At 34.2% G+C, this 21,628-nt stretch overlaps 1 protein-coding gene across 1 annotated transcript; it reads right to left on the minus strand.

Moving 5' to 3' along the window:
* Positions 1–13,183: 13,183 nt before the first annotated feature.
* On the minus strand, positions 13,184–20,737 carry LOC126695138 (probable beta-1,3-galactosyltransferase 14). Its single transcript, XM_050391783.1, has 7 exons — positions 20,124–20,737; positions 19,903–20,055; positions 19,743–19,825; positions 19,541–19,640; positions 18,140–18,253; positions 14,219–14,361; positions 13,184–13,562 (listed from the first exon to the last, which is right to left on the minus strand). The coding sequence occupies exons 1-7, from the start codon at positions 20,507–20,509 to the stop codon at positions 13,477–13,479; spliced, it is 1,065 nt and encodes a 354-aa protein (XP_050247740.1). The 5' UTR covers positions 20,510–20,737; the 3' UTR covers positions 13,184–13,476.
* Positions 20,738–21,628: the final 891 nt, after the last annotated feature.

Here is a 21,628-nt window from a genome sequence, read left to right on the forward strand (position 1 = left end):
TTAAAAGTCTTTTTTCAAGGTGCAGTGACAACCTCATTGACATGGACCTCGTCCGTTGGTCCGCCTTCAGTTGCACCATTACCTTCAACAGCATCGGCAGTAGCTTCTTCTTGCTCCTTAGCTTCATCAGTAAGAACATCAGTGTCAATGGCCTTAATGTCCAGGTTGGAAAAGTCCATAGCTTGGTTATGATGTTTCACCATCCATTTACGCAGGAGCTCAAAGCCTTTGTAGTACCGGATGAACTGAAGATTAGCAAAGCACTTAGACTTCAGGAACTAATCGATCACCTTCTCATGTTCCTCATCAATCTGAAGAAGAGCAACCTAAACTTCGTCGTCTTTTTGAGAGACAAGAAGCTTTTCCACCTTCAGCGCCTCATTGAGCTCTTTGACCCTTTTTCCTTTGTAGCTTCATCCATAGCCTCAATTAGATCTTTCAGCAACCTTGTGCTCTCAGCCTCTATAGACTCGACCTTGGAGTTGGCAACCACCACTTTCTCCTTAGTGTGCAGATAATCAATCGTTAGACATAGTGACTCTCCAAGAACCTGGAAGGGGATCACAAAGTCACACTTTGTGGGCAGAATAAAAAAATTCAATGGTGAAGAAGCGAGCATAATACCTGCACCAGCTTATCTATGTGACGATTGACCAACTCATGAGATTGGATGGAAGACAACCCTTTAAGGTCCTCGTTAGTAACCACATTATGAGCCCGACCGAGACCTGTGGCTGGGTCCTCCCAAATTCTTTTCCAAATCTTACTCTTCCCTTTGGAACAAGTGGTGGGAGGTGAGAATGTCACCATCTTGAGAGACGGAGTTGGAGAAGAGGGGACAGTACAGATGATGGGAGAAGTGGTTGTCTCACCTTTCTCCTATTCAGTTTGTGTTTCTTCGTTTCAATAGCCAGCTGAGACAGAGGTTCATTCTTCATCCCCTTAACGCGTGCATATTTATCCTTGCTATACCTAGTGGCCATTTCTGTAAAAACAAAATCAAAAAGAGATGCAAGAAGCAGAAACAAATGAACAAAAAAAAAAAAAAAGGAGAAGGAAGGTATGCGTACTTTTCTCTTCTCGAAGTATTTTTCTTAACATGTATCGAGAAGGCTCAGGTCCAAGACAATGGTCATATAGACGACGAGGATCCACCAAGTCGTCAAAATTGTCAATCCCATGAGCAAATTCTAAAGTAGCTTCAACTCGGCTCTAGTAATGGCTTTCCAAGTCAGGTCATTCAATGACTGCAAAACAGATGTCAAAAGAACTATTACATATATGATACAATGGTCGTCTTTAAAAAACAACAAAAAAAAGTTCAAAAATACGCACTAAGAGATGGGATCTCCCATTTCCGTAGTAACCATGAGACTCCACCCCAAAGGTTGTCACTCATGGTTTCCCATCCAGAGCCAGAAACAAAAAAGTATCATGATTTCCAATCATGGAAGGAAGAAGGGAATCTAGAGACAATCTTATAATTCCTATTCCAAGGCAAAAGCTCATAATACCCATAATGGGTAGAGGGTTTCAGACAATACAAATGAAGAAACTCGTTCAGTGATATCATGTCCCCTTCATGGACGGATACCCAAATTGACATACAGCTTATAATCGTCCTCCAGGCATTTGAGACGAGTTGTCTAGGGGCAAGATTGAAAGAGGAAAGAAGCAAAATTATGAATGGGTGAATAGGGAAGCGAAGGCCACATAAGAAGGCAGCTTTGTAAAAGCACACCTCACCATGGGCAAGGCACAAGCTTTCTCATTTGGACGAGGCAAGCGAGCGACGGTGCCACGAGGGAATTGAAATCTTTTTCTTATGGACCTCAAATGCTTCGTTTGTAGATAGCAAGACTTAGAGAGGCATGAAAAGGAAGCGAAGAAGAAGACAAAGGTGGGTTTGGGGTTTGCAAAGGCTTCGACACCGCAGTGTCCACACCTATTTCCTCAGACTCATAGTTTGAAGACAGACCTGTCTCAAGCTCACTAGACCTAAGTTTAGAATCTCCCTCCTCTATGACAACCATCTCCAAATGATGTTTAATCAAAGAGTGTCGAATTAGAGAATAAAGGGTAACTAAGAAAGGTCTAAGTGCAGCATAGCTACGGGGTAAGAACAACCCTACTTGGGGACGTTTCCCACTAGAATGCTCAAGGAAAACTCCTAGTCTAGCAAAGAAAAAGGAAACAGAGGGAGTTTGTTGCCTAAGAGAAACAAAATCAACCATTAATGGAGATTCAGAGTAGAGAAAACTTACCAGGATGAAGTTGGGAATTTTTGAGAGCTTTGGACTCCAAAGACAAAGGTTGAAGAAGCTAGAAAAAGAAGAAAACGTTTCTCAAAAGGAAGAAATGAAAATCAAGGCACGGGAAGTTCCATAAAATTTCCACACGCGTGACAAATCAGAAAAGGGCGTGTCAATTGTCTGACGAGAAAGTCACATCACATTTATGATGATTGGAAAAAAATCTCAAAAAACGAAGGCAGTTGGACCATCAAAACCGTTCATATTCCTTTGCTCGTCCAAACTAATGACGACAAAAGGATTAAAGGGGGCAGCTAACGGATAGCGATAAAATGCTCGTCCATATTGCAAACCGTCCATGCCAATGACGAGTAAAAGTATGGACAAGCGTAAGCGCATTAATCCCGAATAGCATTTAATGATCAAATGATGAATGAGCACAGAGCCTTTACTGCCATCCAATTCTGTGCATTTAATGTCCATTACGAACATTAAAGGGCTGGGATTAAGTGGCTATTACTGAGCCATTAATCCTTCAGCTCAGGTACAACGTAAGGAAAGGCCAACAAATTGGATATTTACTCACACAAAGGCTATATAAAGTTAGGAGAGACAAGTAAGTAATTCACATTGAACACACACAAATTACTCTACTGATTACTGATTTCTAAAGAGTTTAAGTTAATTCAAGTATCGGAGGGTCCTTGACAGGCCCCAAACTGGTGTCATTATTTACTGAGTGTTTTCTCTCATATAGGATCTCAAGGTCGTCCATCGTACTGACGAGGAACATGCTGACTAGGCAAAATCGTGTTTTATTGGTAGGGATTTGATGATTAAATGGATGGGCCGACGTGGATTATTTCCTGAGCCGCTGTAAGTCAATTTGAATTTTTCAATGAGTGGAAATGGGAAACAGGTTTGGGGTGGGGTTGTGATCTATATAAAGTATTAGATATCGCGCTAAGAACATAATTAATTTGCTCTTATTTTTGCTGACAAAACAAATAAAATTATATAAATTCCCATAATACTTGAATTATAAAAGCTGTGCTTGTTTTACCAATGACCAGTTACATTGTTTAAATTTGGTCCTCATAAAGACATCCATTGAACAGGTCGTCCTTTATAATATTTTTTTTTTTTTGGATATAAGATAAAATTCTATTTTAGTCTAATCTAAGTGTATATGTGTGTGAAACTCCCTCTTGAAGACTTAAACCCTAACCTTTATCCCCCACACCCTATAAACACTTATATTTATGGAGTTGGTGTGGTGGTTCCTTTATAATAATTTTGAAGTTCACAACTCCACAAATATAATAATGCCAACAATAATGTCAATCGCGTGGACGTGGTGGATGCACTTAATGGCCTGATCTGATCTGATCTGATCTCCCTGGAGGTCCTTAACGCCAGCCCAAATCCTCATCATCACTCGCAAACTCCACAATCATTACAACTCCAAACATCACCTCACTTGTTCCCACACACCCAGCCTAGACTGTCCTAGCATGTTCGGCTTTAAATAATTTAGAAACTAGTCTGATTAAAGCATGTTGTTATTCTTATCATCTTTATCAAGTATTTAATGGATATCAACCCAATATGATTTTATATATATATATATATATATATATATATTTATTTATTTATTTATATATTCGTATTTCTCAATATAAATAAAATTAAAATTTAAAACTACAAAGAAATTTCGCTAATATATTAAATCATCAAGTTTATAATCTAATAATTAATTCTGATAGATTGATCCAATAATTTTATAAATAAAGAAAAAAAAAAAAAAAAAACATTGTCCCGTTATACATGAAACCCTAGTCACAAATCTATGCAATGCATGGAAAGTCAACCATTATAAATTTCAATCAATGCAATGTTTAAAATAATGATTAACACAATGTTTCTAGTATAATTCTCCCAAGAGAAATGAGTCTATTTATATTTTCTAAGCAAAAACTACTCGGTTTATATTTTCAGCATCACCTTCAACAATATGAGCAATCACATCCCCTACCCTACAATCCAATGTCAAAAACTTTTTCCCTAGGGCCAAATGTAGCATTAACATAACTTTCAGTATATATTAGAATAACAATATAATGAGTCTATTTAACAACCAGTTTATTTATTTATTTATTTATTTTTTTGTGTTTATAGACTAAAGTTACAAGCCTACAACTCCATTCAATATTTTTTTTATTGGATGTAAATTTTCACAAATTCACCATTGGATTACATTTTTTTCTTATATCCTCCATGTTTGCAAAATTTTAAGAAAATCAAAGATCAATAACTATGTCATTAATCAAATGTTTAAATTTCGAGTTTTTGTGGTACAAAATAACACATAAAAAATAAGTTTATAGATCAAATAATAAATAACATCCGATTAACATGAAATTTAACATGTATTTTAAAAGCATAAAGAACATGCAATTCATTGATTATATTTTAAAAATATTTAGTTATATTAATTTGTTTAGTGGGAGTTGAAAAAGAAAAAAGTTTGACCTACAACAACCAACACTTGTCATCATAAGGAGTTGATGATATTTTGAATGTGACTATGGGTACCGCTTCAAAGCAATTGTAAACTTATACTTAGGGTATTTTGGGATCTGCTTATTTTGCTAAAACTGAAAACTTTTTTATTGAAAATACTGTAGATAAAGGTAAAAGTTAGTTGAAATAGTACAATGGGACCCGTGAATAGTACCAAAAGTGCAGTGGAGCCCATGAATAGTAGTAAAAATAAGCTGAATGGTAAAATAAACTAGCTTTTTAATTTTTGCCAAACATACACTTAGGGTGTGTTTGGATACTGCTTATTTTGCTGAAACTAAAAAATTATTGCTGAAAGTACTGTAAATAAAGGTAAAAGTTAGTTGAAATAGTACAGTGGCTGCTTATTTTGCTAAAACTGAAAAATTATTGTTGAAAGTAATGTAGATAAAGATAAAAGTTAGTTGAAATAGTTCAGTGGGGCCCATGAATAGTGCCAAAAAGAGCAATAAAGCCAATGAATAGTAGCAAAAATAAGCTGAATAGTGAAATAATTTTAATTTTTAATCCTAACTCAAACGTACACTTAATGTTAATTGAAGACCCGACTATCTAATGTGGCATGTTTGTTGGGAAATCCAAACAACCTATATGCTATAGAATCTGGTACTCCAGTAGGTTCTTAGTAAAGCAAAGTTATTCATCTTTTAAAACAATTGTCTTTTCAAATTAGTTTGGAGATAAACCCTACAAACTCTTCATATATATTTAAATTGAGTGTGAATTTTTAAAATCCAACTGATGAATTGCATATTCTTATTATATACTTTATGCTTGCAAAATTTTAAGAAGATCAAAGATCAACTACTATGTCATCAAAATGTTAAAATTTAAAGTTTTGGTGACCTAAAATTGTGTATAAAAAATAAGTTTATTGATCAAATAGTAAATAATATCCAATTTAAACGAAATTTGATATGTATATTAAGTACATAAGGAACATGAAATTCAATGGTTAAATTTTTAAACTTCACCCTCAAAAAATAAACATATGAGAAATTTGAAGAATTTATCCCCAAACTAGTTTAGAAAGAAACTTTGTTCCACTAAAAATGGGCAGGTCACCGTCAATACCAACACAACAGAACAAAACTAGGGCACATATTAGCACCAACCCATTGCATTTTTGCGACTTCTTAATTAGGCTAGTTGACTATTTGGGAGGTAGTAGCATCTAAGTTATGAGACTACTCCTGGATAATTCATGCGAGGTAGAAAACACTTACAAACATGAAAATTTCATTCTATTGATCGAGTATGAAATCTAGTTTGTCATTGATGTCTGTGAAAGAGTAACTTATTCCTATTTATACCCCCCCCCCCCCCTCTTTCTCCCCAAAAATTTACAAGCTGACCCAAGAAATTCTAAAAATGAAAAATTCATCAAATCATTCCTTGTTTGGTTGTCCCAAGAATATCAAGAAAAACTTTTAGCCAAACATTTGGACAATTTACAAATCCGGACAATAAGAAAAATCTACAAAACAATTCACATATTTGGATAATAAAAAAATCTTTGGACATAGTCTAAGCAAAAACAATTACAACAATAAATTACAACTCCTAGCAAAACAAATCACAAAAACCCAATAACCTTTACCCAATTTCTACCTCTCATTTGAGAGCTTTTTGCCCCTCTCAATTGACTCTACCTCGTAGCCACAGAGTGATCACTCCATCCACATACCTATTAGTGTCACTAGCAAGTTGGATTAGTTGGTGTATTTAACTCAACCCATGGATTTTTTTTTTTTTTTGAATGATAGAATTTTATTAATTTTTAATGTTTTATTAACTTTGGGACACAGTTGGCATGCATAAATTGTAATACACATGTGAAATAACAATAATCTATTGTTTTGGGCCTTACTTAAACTATCACCAAAGCAAGTGTGTAGTCTATTGGTAATAAAATTTGTGCCTTAGCTAAATTAATGTAACGATGGGAAAAGCTTTATTATTTACATAGTTAAAAGACTCAAGGTTACCGCCTATTATCATATGATTGTTTAACATATCTTTTTTTTTATATATATATATACTATTTTTTCAAATTTGCAATTTTTTTAAGGAAAAGATCTCACATCTTTATGCTACCTCAACCTTAACCGAGTGATTAATAAAAAAATGAAAAAATCTTAACCAAGGCACCAATAATTGTCCCAACTTTTTTTCTTTGAATATTAATGCATGATGTGTTGATTAAATACCCAGCAAGTCCAAAGAAAATCAAGAAGAAGAAAAAAAAAAAATAGAAACCTCTTAATACGTTAAGGTATGTGAATGGCAAGCTTCATTTAATTTTTCTTGGATCCGTAACCTGTTACAACCAAACTCTGTTGTAGATGTATTTGTCTGTTAGGAAATTGGTAGAATTCAATTAAAATCCACCCACTTAGCAAATCAAGGCGAATATTCAAAAATATAAAATTTTGCACTCTCTAAATGCTAAAAAAAAAAAAAAAAACCTCAGATCCACTTGAGACAATATTGCTTTCAATGACTCTCTACTTAGATCTGCTCCATCGAAATTGTCAATTGAAATCTGTAGTCAAAATCAAATCGCAAACCGATTGATCTCTAAGATTTGTGTTTTTGGGTTTAGTTCAAAGAGATCAAATCAAGTTGAGGAGAGAGGAAGTGAGAGGGGGAAGAAGAAGAGAAGTCACTGCCAATGGTGGCGGTGGCATGCAGTGGCAAGAGAATCATTGGCCATCGAGGTCCAAACTAGTTGCTAAGTTGTTGAGGTTTAATATTATTTTAATTGCCATAAACTTCAAGTGTGCCAACAATGCACACGGTTTTTCACGTAAGTATTTTCCGTTAGTAAGTTAATGGTAAGAAATAATGTTAAATTGTTCCTTTTTTAAATGCATCATATGTATGTGGGAGCAAGAAAAGGTGAGTGGGAGCATAACAGATTGTTGATGCCCATTTTTAAGGTTGGGACGTAATCCAAAATTCCAAAAAAAAAAGCAAGGCCCAAAGGCCCACCAAGAAGACTAAAGAGCAAGAAAGGCCCGAAAACAAAAAGGAAATAAAAGCCAAGAATTACGTCTGGGCTGAAAGAGAAATGCAAGGGAAAGTGGCTTGCAATGGAATATAGATCTTCTACAGAATGACTTTGGCAGATTAGGGCAAATTGGGGCCAAGACCCTTTTGATCTAGTAAAGAGTATTTGGCCCACAAAGGCCTAAATCCTTTTGTATAAAAGGATAGGAGTCAAACCTATTTTGAAGAGATGCAATAGAAGGAAACAAGGAATAGCAGCAAGTGTCAATAGTAGGAATCGTGTGAAGGAGAGAAAAGTCAAGCCAAAGGAAATGACAAACATAGAAAGAAACAGGGAATGACAACAAGTATTAGTAGTAGGAATTGAGTGAAGGAGAAAAAAGCCAAACCAAAAAAGAGACAAACGCATCAAGGCTGGGGGCTCTGTTGTCCTACAACCCATCTAATGCAGGAGAGGCAGGGCCCACGGTTGACAAGATGCAAAGGGTGTGGTTTGGTGGAGGAGGGGAAAGGATCTAGATTTGGTATCCCATCAATACCACTTTTGGGAATATGCCTTGATAGGAAGACATCTTTACCAAAAATGGGAAGAAAGTATGTGAGAACCATTTGATACACTCTAGAGGATGAGGACAAAGAGAATTAATGGGAGTTTTTAACGGTTTAGGGAGAGAGAGATGGAAGGGTCTCTCAGCAAATTTATCCTTAAGCAAAATGGAGAATTGCTTTGTTATGAAAGACCAGTCAAGGCCCCTTAGTAGGATTGAACCCACCTATACATGGTTAGAAGATAGTGGGTAGTACGTTGTGGGTGTCAATTGAATGTTTGTAGCAGACAAAATGGTTGGTGAAAATAAGGGTAAAAGGGAGAAATCATGTGGGTCTAATATGGAGTATAAATAGAAATAGTACCTATGAACAAAATAAGAGGAGAACACAAAAATCAAGGAAAAACATATGAAGCAATCTAAAGAGAAAATGAGATCGTGAAAAAAGAGAAAGAAAGTAGCACTTGAGAGAAGAGAAAAAGTAGAGCATACACGGCAGAAGAGTATAGCATGCATCACTAGGATTCATTTTCCTCCCTCACTCAGAGAATCAAACCTTTTACAATCTCATTTAAGATAATAGCTATTTTGACCTACTTTCCAAACTACATAACTTTATAAGCTTAAGGGGTAATAAGGTAATGTAAGTTGGAGTTTTGGCTCTTTTTAGTCTAAATCTGCAAAGAATACTTTTACTTTCATCATTGTCTGCAGTCATTAATATTCATTATTGTTGCTGACCTTATTTTGGACTAACAATTATTCTACCACATGTGTGTGTGTATGTGTGGGCCGACCCTAGGCCTAGGCCATTTAGGCCATGGCCTAAGTCCCCCTAACATAGAAAGGCCCCCAAATATGGGGGCAATAAGGTTTTTTTTCTTTCTCTAATTGAAGAAAAAATTGTGAGTTACGTATACATTTTTTCCCACTTTAAAGAATGCCTAAAATATTAGAGTTATGCTAATATATTACAAGTTTTATTACATAAGTCCTATAAATTGACATGTCATCAATCACATGAAATAATTCAATACTCATCTATTCTTTCGTTGAGGTGTCACCTCATTGCCATATTAGGTTGTAAGTTTTTTGTAATAAAATTTGTATTAAGTTTAGCATTTTCTCAAAAAAAAAAAAGAATTAATAGAAATGCAACCCAATCTTCATTAAGTGAATGAAAAATGCTAAAGTTAATAGAAATTTGACAACAAAAAACTTACAAACTGATGTGACAAGAATATGATCAGTGTCACTTAAAACATATATAGTATCATTAGCTCACTTTGGGTGAATTAATTATATTAATGAGTATAAATTAATAATAGATTTTGAAATTAAAAAATATAATAAAAAATAAATTAAATATTATTTAAGTGATATTTAGAGGTAAAAAGACCCATTTAAAATTTTTGTCTTAGGCCCCAGACTATCTTGGATCTTACTATACTCGACTTCCTTTTTTATCCATCTCAGAGCTAATTTTCGGTAGGAAGTCGAGTATATTAAACTCGATTTTGGTGATTTTGGCTGGAAGTCGATTTTGCTATACTTGATTTCCAAAAAACAATCCAACTTACTAATAAACTTTGAACGCATGCCATTCGCCTAAATTTTTTTCAGAATCATACTGTTTGGCAAATTTTGCCCACATTTGACATTTTTTTGGGTACACATAGCAAATTAGACTACTCGTGGTAAGCATGTCATCCACAATATACCAAGATAAGATAGTGTCATGCATTTTGAAATGGTAGCATAGCACTGCTACCTGCTTGATGAACTATCGGAAGATGGGGCACCTATAACATGAAAATCAAAATGGATGAGAGACAGAGAGGGGTCACATTGAGTCACCTAACAACATTATAAAGATGAATGTAGCAAAGAAATCACCCATATCAATTAAAAAAAAGCTCAAATGCAGAATGACTAATGAGAACGGTTATTTTGCCCTAGTTCTCGTTGGTCACAGGGTCAAAATGTTTTATTTGCGCTAGTTGAGGAGAACAGTGGAGAGAAATAATAATAATAATAATAACACTTTGTTTGTTTCAGCATTAACGTTTTCTAGAAAATGATTCATTTTCCCAAGAGCATTTTCTAGAAAATTGTCTCATTTTTCAGTGTTTGGTAATGATCTTGAAAATGAGCTTAAGAATGTTTTCTGGTATTTGGTATGCAATTTTTTAAAAATATTTCTTGTATAATTTAAAACATGTATATTATATAAACCAACTAATGTAATCATTATAAATAAAAAACCAAGAATGAATTTGGTTTTCATACTAAAATTTTAACAATAGATACAATCAAAATTAATTAGTTGTCAAACTTTCATGATCTCTACCACTTATTTTGCTCATATATATGGACAATAACGTATTTACACACGTACACACACACATATACATCAACCATTTGTCTATATATAAATATATATCTATATATATATATATATATATATATATATATTTGACAGGGGAATACATTTTTCAACAAGTATAAATAATAATAACTTTTAATTGTCTACTCTTTTTGTTGGTATACTAATTGTCTATTGTGGTCAACCACAAGTCTTCAATATTAATCTAAATTATGTATTTACATAATGTACTGCATAATATATCATTACTACATAGTATCTGCATAAAGTATCTTCCAACAAAAAAAGTATTTGCCAACAAATGCAATTCCCCTAAACAATTATCATTCATTATATAACAATATTATTAGTCCAAGGTAAAGATTGTCCCATGTAAAAGCAATTTAGAGCAATATAGGCACTATGTTTAAAATTTTCATCTTTTACTTTATTCATTCTTTATTCTTCTTCTTCTTCTTTTTATTTTTTATTTTTTTTGCACTTTATGTATGAAAAAGAAGTAATTTCTGCCTGGAATCCATCAAACGGAAAATTTCTTAGAGAAAAAAGAAAATCAAGTTTGAAGTTCAAGGCAAAGAATTGGGATTTTGGTTGAGAGGAATGAAATAATTACCACTACAAATTTGTTTTCCCTTGCAAGTCTAAGCTATTGACCGATTAGTGAAGGGGGGAAAAAAATCTAATTAGAGAATTGTGTTACATAAGGGAAAAGAAACATGGAGAAAAGAGAGAAGAGAGAAAGATCTATGGGAAGAGGAGACACCACAGTTAGTGACAGTGAGGGTGTAAGTAGAGAAAAAGTAAAGGGAAGAGAGAAAAAGTGAGAAATCTTACCATAAGAGAAAGAAGTCGCCAAAAAAATTATGTTTATCATGGTTACAAACAAAGATAATATTTATAGGAGATGCAACGTGTGAGAGAGAGATTGTTTTCTAAAACTTTTTTTTGGAAAACAACCTATAAAAAATAAGCCTTATTTTTATTAGGGTTTTCCGTTGACCAAAGACAGTTTTCCATTAACTAATTTTTTTTGTGCTACCAAACACTGGAAAATGTGGAAAACTATCTTTACAGAAGGTTTTTCAACGAAACAAACAGAGCATAATTAAATTCCAGCCATGTTTGACAGCGTTTTCCAAAAATGGTTGTCAAAGTTAAGGTTGAAATACAGTTTTGATCCTTAAAATGTGATCTAAGTTCAATTTGCGTACAAATTTGAGAATTGCAATTTTTCATTTCAAGATTGTAAAAAATATCAATTTCACCCATTTCTCCTACCATTATTATTATTATTTTTTTGGCTATGTCAATAGTTGTTAGTTGGAGGTAGTAGGATTTAAATCCCTAATTTCTCCATTAGAAACACTAAGAGGTGCAAATTAAGCTACAAGTCTCTTGAATTCTAACATTTAATTAATTAATAGTTATTTTTAACTTTTAATATTTTTATCATGTCATGTCAACACCTTGATTTGCTATCTATGCAAAAATTACAATTTTGCATTTAAAGATTTTAAAGGCAAACAGATTAAAGGATAACAATGTTACCTTTCAATGTTTTTTTCAAAAATTAAATTGTAAACTAAGACCAACTACAACAAACCTGCAACTTGGTGTTCAAAAAGTTCAGATGAAGTGTTTGTTTTGGATCATGTTTTGGACGTTTTGCATTTCGGGCTTTTTTTTTTTTTTTTTTTTTAAACCAGCGCTTAATGCACTATTCATGGGACATGAACAATATATTTAGGCCAATAAACAGTGCTGAACAGTAATAAATGGTAACCATAAATTATTTTTTTATTTTTTCAGTTTTCAACAAAATAAATGGTATCCAAACGCACACAAAGTATATGCATTTTGACTGCATTTATGGTTACAATTTACCACATGGTATGTAAAGGCAAAATATCAACAAGTCTATAAAATGACATTTTCCAAACTTTCCACGTCAAATTTGAAATGTAGTTTAGTTGAATCATGGATGAACTTAAAATTGTCTAATTTATGCATAGCCTAGGCCCCCAGTAAGGCCCCATGGGCTGAGTTTATTAATCCATTTACTTTTTCCATACAAAAAATTACACTTGATCATCTTTGTTTCAGCGAAGGCAGAAAATCAACCAGTATAGTCTGGGCCAAAATTAGCATAACCTGAGGCCGGTTATAAAGTTAAGATTTAAGGATAATAATAATATATTAAAAATCAATAATATAATATTAGGGAAGCATAAACCTTAGCTCGTATATGTGCAGACTTGACAGAAGAAACAAAAGCCTAATAATGATATTATTGTTGATAAAGTAAGCAATCACAAGCAAACAAAACCTTAAACCCAACGTGCAATTCATCATTATCACTAAGAGATCTGTTAAGGCAAGACTTTGAGGAAATTGATGCAAGCTATAGAAAGTTTTAAAGAATTATATTCAATTAAAGGAATGAAAGTTTACATGGTTCATCACATCACTAATGACTAACTGTCTTCCCACATTCTACAACCCCCCCACCCAAAAAAATTAAAGTCTAAGATGTATCGTGTAAAATTTTGTTTTTCTTTTTACCGAATTGTAACATGAAAGAAAGGACAGAAAGAATAAAATTTGGAAGCAGCAGGACCTTATAGGAACAAGCATTTTTCTAAAAGTATCTTCTCAGTTTACTGGCTTTGGGAAGAAAAGAAAAACTGCATGCATGCTAGTCATCAGATGCCTGAGTTGGGCTCTTTGAGCAACTTTCCCTTTGATGAAGTTCTAATAGTTTCTTTTCTGGATTACAGAGCCCTGCATGAATAGAAATGTTATGAAATATACTATCCTAGAGTAATACATACCTCTATTGAGCAATAACCAAGCACTTTTTAAAAATTTTATCCTCATGAATCTGATATATTCCATAATTTTTTATGCAGTACATGAAAATATGAGGTTAACATTGATTTTATAGGATAGATGTGCCTTTATCATGCCCATAATTGTCGTCAATTTACTAGAAATCAATCACTTAAGCCTTTCATTGAATTATAGGATAGACTACTGCCTTGATCATGCACATAATTGTCATTAATTTATCAACAAATAGGTCATTTAAGCATGTCCTTATTGGCATTTAGACTTCATCATTTTGCAATGGTTAAATTTTTCCTTTTACTATGAACCAAAAGCCTAAGGATAATTATGCGCCTTCAAATGTATAAGAAGAGGAAATGAGGTGGATAATATGAAATATGGAACAATTTTATCTCCATCCAAATAGTCAGTAAACTGCATGTAGTATGGTAACCCAGCATGAAGTGGATGTTTTTGTGGTCCCCTAAATAAATTCAAGAAATATGAGTATCTCCAGGCAATTTTATAAAACTGAGGAATGGATTTATACTAAAAGGATATAACTTCTTCAGTAATTACTTCTATTGTTTATTTGGGCAAGAAGCACCAACCTGAACACTTAGGAATATCCCAGACAGCAATAGATGATTGTGTACACTCTGGTTCACATAGTGCTTGGTTATTCTCATGGTTGACATTCATTGCAAGCATCCATGCCCCAATTGTAACATCCTCATTGCTGAACATCCTAAAACTGTAATTTTTGAACAAGATAGAGACATTATTATATATATATATATATTTTATAAGTAATTATAATTTATTAAAAACTTAATGCATATACAGGAGGTATAGAGTGCTGAAAAAAACAGCAAAGCGAAAAAGAAAGGAGAAATAAAAGATCCAAGTCGTAGCATTAATGGCAAAGACACAGAGTCTAGAAACTCCATCAATGAATATGGAGAAAGAGTAAATATGAACCCCATTCATAAAGAGTCTTCATAAAAGAAACTTAAGATTTGGCACACTAGACTCCTTATAGTCAAACATACAGCGATTTCTTTCTCCCAAAATGCACCACATCAAACATGCTGGGGTTGCCCCCCTGAACTGTTGTACATCTACAAGAGCCCAATACACAACTCCAAGACTCCAACATAGAGTTTACAGAACTTGGCATAACCCAAGCAATCCCAACTAAGCAGAATAAGAAAGCCCACAAATCAGAAGCTGTAGGGCAATACAGCGACACATGACTTACTGTTTAACCAGCCAATTTAGACAAATAACACCAATCTGCTAAAACAATGAGACGAAAGCTTTATAAAGCCTTTTTGTAAAGATCCTGATCTTCCTAGTGATAGCAGGACAAACATCATTCTAAGTTGTCCAAGTTGCCAAGAAATAGTTCCTTTGCACGAGTAAGAAACTGATGTATTTTCATGGGTCCTCTTATGGAGATTATTCATTATCAAAAATTTCACCTAAAGCTGCCTCCCACACACACACACACACACACAAAAAAGACACTGGGGATAGAGTTTTCCATATGCATTTCCAAGGGAACTGGAACGTATCAGCAGCTCTTTCTTGAAGCACTCTATAGTAACCTTTTATTTGAAATCCTTTCTTGGGAGAAGGAAGCCAAACCAATTTATCACAATCAGTAGGAGTAATCTGTGCAGCAGACAAATCATCCAAGAATTGAGCCATAGAATCCAATCCCAGTCTTGTGCCTCTTGGGGAAAAAAGGTGTTCCAATGCACCTTGCCATGTACCCATTCGAAATAGTCAGAAAATAGTTCATTTTATCTCTGGCAAATCTAAAAAACTCTGGATATCTGTCTTGAAAGTTGCCACTTTCATCCCAATGGTTTCTTCAAACAATACGTGGGAGTCATCACTCATCCCCTACCTCAAACCAGGTATGTGATGCAAAATTATCCCATCCCTTTCTGATATGTTTCCACAACCCCATTCCATAAGCCCCTTTTACCACTCTAGAGTGCCACTCACATCTGTTTGTACCGTATTTTCTATCAATGACCTTCCATCATAAAGATTCCCATTCCAACCCATACCTCCACAACCATTTTCCCAATAAAGGTTGATTGAAACTCAACAACTTCCAAATTCCCAAAACCCGTTGATGTATCAGATTACAAATTGTAGGCCATATAACCAAATGGATTTTGTACTCCACATGAAGATCCCCCACAAGAAGTCCCTCTAAATCTTCTCCAATTAAATAAGGTAGATATTTCAAATTTTGGAAAAGAAATGTGGCTTTTACATGCATCTATCTATCTATCTATCTATATATATATATATATATATCATTTTTCTCCATCATGATTCACCTTTTCAAGGGTAACCAAATGGTATTTTTATTCAATTTCAACCAAAAAAAAAAAGCGCACACACACGCACAAATTTTCATTCATCATATTGAGTTTGTACCAAAAAAATAAATAAAAGAAGCAAAGATGCAAGATAGCTGACCACAACTTAAATCATGTTTAGTAATGAAGAAAATATCCTTCGTCCTACTATGAGTGTTCCACTTTTTACTCCATCAACTATCATATGTCATTTGTCTAATTTTTTTTCTTTTATACTTTGGTTACTTCACCAGTTTTTTTCGTTTAATACTTTGGTTACTTTAAATGGAAAAAAAAAATGGACATGTGGCAGGCAAAGAGCATAAAATGGAACAACCATGTTGGGATACAGGATTTTATTTATTTACTTTTTTATAAGTAATAAACTTCATTGAAAATTGAAAAAAAAATACAAAGAAAACAAGGCACACAGGCAGGGTGCAATAGATAGAGACAACAGAAAATATAAACTATATAACAATGAAAATAACAAAATCAAGCAAATCAGGCAGAGAATTAAACGTCAGAACACCCGAAGCATTTGCCCATTCAAACAAAGTCTGAAAAGCTTCAACTCATGAATCGATCTTTCATTTCCTTGAAAGGTACGCTCATTCCTTTCCCTCCAAATAACCCACATAAGACAATAAGGGATCATACTCCAAAGCACCTAAGTTCTGTCTGTTGAACTTGCCTGCCCAACTAGCTAAAAGTTCCACAACATAACACAGCATGACCCAATGAACCCCAAATAGCAAACACACCATATTCCACAACTAGTGAGCTACGGGGCAATGTACAAGTAAGTAATCAATAATCTCCCCATTACTCTTACACATACAACTCCAATCCACCACAACCACTTGTTGCCTTTGTAGATTATAAAATGTCAAAATTTGTCCCAAAGCTGCTGTCCAAAGAGAAACTAACCTTTGTAGGAATTTTTATTCATTTAGTAATATGAATAATAAGATTATGCTCTAATATTACTGTATGGGTTTCACCTACCACTCACAGAAGCATAAGGGCAATAAGCAGATTATGGAAGTAAAGACAAGCAAGAATCAAGCCGCCTTACTGGTGAATAGCTCTCCTAATAAGAGATCTATGTAGCAAAACATGATGATTGGGAAAGCATGTGATTTAAACATGTAATTTGGAAGATGACATTTATCTTTTCACTTTATTATAGAACAGTTCAAGAGGTTTTCACACCACAAGATCAAAATAAATCAACCAAAATATCTTCAGCATTGAGCATATTCTACATGTAACAAGAGCCCATCCAGTTATGAAGCCTAAAACCACTAGACATTTGGGCTACTGAAACTATAGGTGGTGCTGTGAGTATATAACCTCAGTAATTTGGATTTCTTTTGCTAGGAGAGGAGGGGAAATTGCACCGACTACTAGTCATTCAAAGATTAAAACAAGGCCATGGCTGGTAGCACATGCATTCACCTCCTGTACTAGAACTTTCTTTTTAACAGGAAAGACAATAGAAAAAGAGGGTGGGGGTTAGAGTAAAAAAGGACCACAAACAATTTAGGCATTCACTAAAGGTTTGTTTGTTTTGCTAGGGACTTTTTCTCCAAAAAGCAAATTATAAATCCCAGATGCTGCTAAACAACTTAACAACTCATGGGAGCAATTTAAATAGAAAATTAATTGCTTGGGCCTCAGCTAAGATGGCAACAAAGGGTTATGGTTTTTTTCAACTTTTGTCATTCATATATATTATACAAAAATTGGGTGTGTGTGTGTACAGCTACAGCCCATGCATGTTCTGCCGATAGATTTAACATGCAAACCATCAATGGCAGTGTCATGCACATTAAAATATGACTAGAAATTATATCCCAAAATCAGATGCATAGAATTGATATAACAAACACCATGGGATGAGGGCAGAGAGGAGTGGGAATTTTCATCAATATGCTGAGACCACCTTTTAGATTACTATTACACCCTCTAAATAAATGAACTGTGGAATACAAGGAGAACATGGAGGGGTAAAAAAACCTACCTTCAGCCCACTTCTCTTTATGTGGTAGTATAAATACCAACTTCAAATTCCTAATAATAAATTTTTTCAAGGCCAACCAAACATTGACACTAAGTAGGGAGGTACAAGCAAAGCAACAAACTTGCCTATTGTTTCTAAGAGCAACCAAGCTTGCAACAACATCAGCGGAAAGGGCATATATTGGGCCATAAGCATGAAGAAAGTACTCCTTTCCAAGCAAATAGGATAGTGGCTCGAACCTGCATAATTTAACCGAATTGATCAAAACTTAATGATTAAAAAAAAGGGAAAAGAAAACGTAAAAAACAGATAGTTTTTCTGTTAATTATTAAACACCTTAACTTTGCCCAATTCTATTGCCACTATTTATAAGTTTTCAAACAAAATTCAATGTGTCTAGATGTGAGATAGGAAAGAATGCATCTAGATGTGAGACATTTGCAATTGACTATTTTGGCCTCTTTGATGTAGTTCATCTGTTCAAGGTTAGAATAGTACCAGCCCAACACAGCAAGGCGAAAGATTAGCATCACTAAGTTAATATCATTGTTTTTATAAGTAAGTTTTGCAAGGTAAAAATGAGGGGGAGATTCATACTACTATCAAAGAGAAGAAAAAAAATCTTTGGAAAGTGGGTTTTTATGATCTGATAAAAGCTCAAACCTATTTAAATGTTCCAGCTATTCTATATTTCCTTGAAAGGGGGCTCAACCTACAGGACCTGTTCTTGATATTTCAAAGAAGGTGGGAGTTTTTATGGAACTCTACCTTAATCAACATATTAAATTCAATGAATGCATAGAACAAAGGCGGGGTAGTAGATAAAAGACCCTCTACTTCATGAGATGTGGTCCCCAACCAATTTGACTACTCCCTAGGGTTATAAAAAGGTCATACCCATTGCATAAAACTCCCACTTTTGTAGGGTATGCTGATTTGTGGACTCAAATCTACAATTTGTTGCTTTTGATGGAAGGCAATTGCCATCGCACCAAAACTTGACCTCTTACTTCTTAGGGTTATCATTAAGCTAAAATCATATAATCATTTCTTTCTTTTCTTTTTCTTTTTTAATCCAATATCTTCATAAATGGAGCTGGAGCATACCCAATTACAATTGAAAATCATCTCTAAGTTGATAGATTAGCATTAATAATCTAATATCTTTTTTTTTTTTTTAAATAAGTTTTGACACCAAGGGAAGGGAGATTGGGAGATTCATTCTAGTGACCTCTACTTTATGAGATGTGATCTCTAGCCAATTGTGCTACTCCTTAGGGTTATAAAAAAGGCCATACCTGTTGCATAAAACTCCCACTTTTTTTCTTTTCTTTTTCTTCATAAATGGAGCCGGAACAGAATATCCAAGTACTATTAAAAATCATAACAATTCTTTTTCAATTTATTTTTCCCTTAATTGGAGCCTCATAATCTAGTTTCCAATGCAACTCATCTTAGTAAAGTCAAAATGCAGAGAAATGAAAATGGAAGAAATCAAGGGCCTCAAATAAAGAAACAGGACTAACCATTTGAGTTTAGGGTCTGTAAAAACAGGACCCTTTTTCATGCACCCAAGGTAAGTCTGCGAATGAGACCGCTCTTTCACCAACAGCAGCGATAGGCGATCTGACAATTAATGGAAGCTAATTAAATGAATGCCAAAAAAAAAAAAAAAAAAATCTTTCAAAGAAAACTTAGAAACACACTGAAGATTTTCAATATATTCACCTGGCCTTAAATATATGTCGTCATCTGCCTTAACATAAAAATCAGCATCAAAAAGTGCATATGCAGCTTTAAAGTAAGCTAATCTGCAAACAAAACAAAATTTAGATTTGTAAAGTAGCAAATTAATTAGAAGCTATGAGCAGAAAGAGCAGCAACGTACGTTTTGTAGGGGAGTTTACTATACTCCTCTTCAATATCCAATAGCAAGAAATCATCATATTCTGCAACTTCTTTCTTTAGTTCTAACATCTTCGATTTATCATTGGTTTTACCAATCACAAACCTGAATGTCAATCCAGTTGCTTCTTCCAATCTGCAAAGCCATTTTTCAAATTCAATACTGAATTAAAGGTTAAGAAACAAAAAAATGGATATACTGACCGTTGAAGAGATTGGGGATCGGATGGCATCCAAGTCTGGCGCAAAGAGCGCCTGCGTCCCACGGATCCGAAGCCGGTCTGAATGCCGACGAAACCCATCACCTTCTGCCTCCTCCTCCTCGTCTTCTTCATATTCGGATCTACGCCAATTCCATCTCCATCGCCATCTCTGACGACTCCGTCTCCAACTCGCTCCCAGACGACTCGGATCGATCTTGGCTCAGCGTTCGCGCATTTTTGTGGCGCGCTGAGGAGCGCGGCGAGTCCAAAGATGAAGCCGGCGAGACCGATGAGAAGGCAGCTGGCGAGGATAAGCACCGTCGATCTGCGCGGGGAGGCCGGCGAAGGGCGGTTCTGGGCGTGGAACAACTTGGGCGATGAAGGCATGGTGATGGTGATGCTAATATCTAGTCTAGTCTAGTCTAGTAGGAGTGTACGGACTAGTAGGGTTGGGTTTCATGGAATCAAAAAAAAAAAAAAAAAAAATACAAATCACTCACCCACTTCGGAGAAGCTTTCCTCCTCCTCCCTCCTACTTTCTTTCTCTTTTCTCTTTACTGCCACTGTGGCAGTTACCAATATTATGAATTTCGATCTCGCATCTTTCGCCCTTTTTGTTTCCGATTAAACTCTAAACAATACTTTACACAATAATAATATTCACTATTCACAAACCACAATACTTATTAAATTCACAAGTTGTTATGATAGAGTTTTCATTGGATTAACATTTTTATAATAATTTTACCACAAAATTTTAAGGGGGTAAATTGTTATACATTTTAATCTGAACCTTATTAATATTATATTTTTATTTGTTAATAGCATAATAATAATTTGTAACCTAAAATTTATTATGAAAATATTATAAACTAACATTACTTAAAGTGATTATAAATAAGAATTTTAAACAAGTAGTACTTCAGATGCATGGATAATTGTCCTTCAATAGAATATAATTGTACGTATGATATTAATCACATGCTAAATTTAATAAAACACATGACTTTTACATGCAGTGATTTCTTAAAATCTATAATATTTTAACTTTTACCTTTATGTATTCCTAACTAATTTTCCTTCAATTTTCAAATAGTATAAAAAAAAACTTGCTGGTTGTTACATGTATATTTAGACTATATTTTACATGCAATCAAACATTTGAAAATGAAAAAAATATTGTACATCGAAACAAACGAAACATCAGCTACAATAAGATTCTCACCCAAAAAAAAAAAAAATTGTATCATGTATGTCCTAACTTATTTTTTTAAATATAAAATATAATATTTATTTCATAGCTTCTAAGACGTGAACAACTTACCTTACGTTTTCCAGACTCTCATTGTCTCTCAAATCGTTTCCCACCATTCGAAGACTCATGTTTAACAAATACGAGACTGACATTTCACCAACTTGGAAACCTACAGTATCAACGTGATTGCCGTAGTAAGTAGAAGACCAATATATAAGGCCCACACAAAAATCATAAGATTTATTATGTCA

Source organism: Quercus robur, chromosome 8, assembly GCF_932294415.1.
Source record: "Quercus robur chromosome 8, dhQueRobu3.1, whole genome shotgun sequence".
In the NCBI taxonomy this organism is placed as follows: domain Eukaryota; kingdom Viridiplantae; phylum Streptophyta; class Magnoliopsida; order Fagales; family Fagaceae; genus Quercus; species Quercus robur.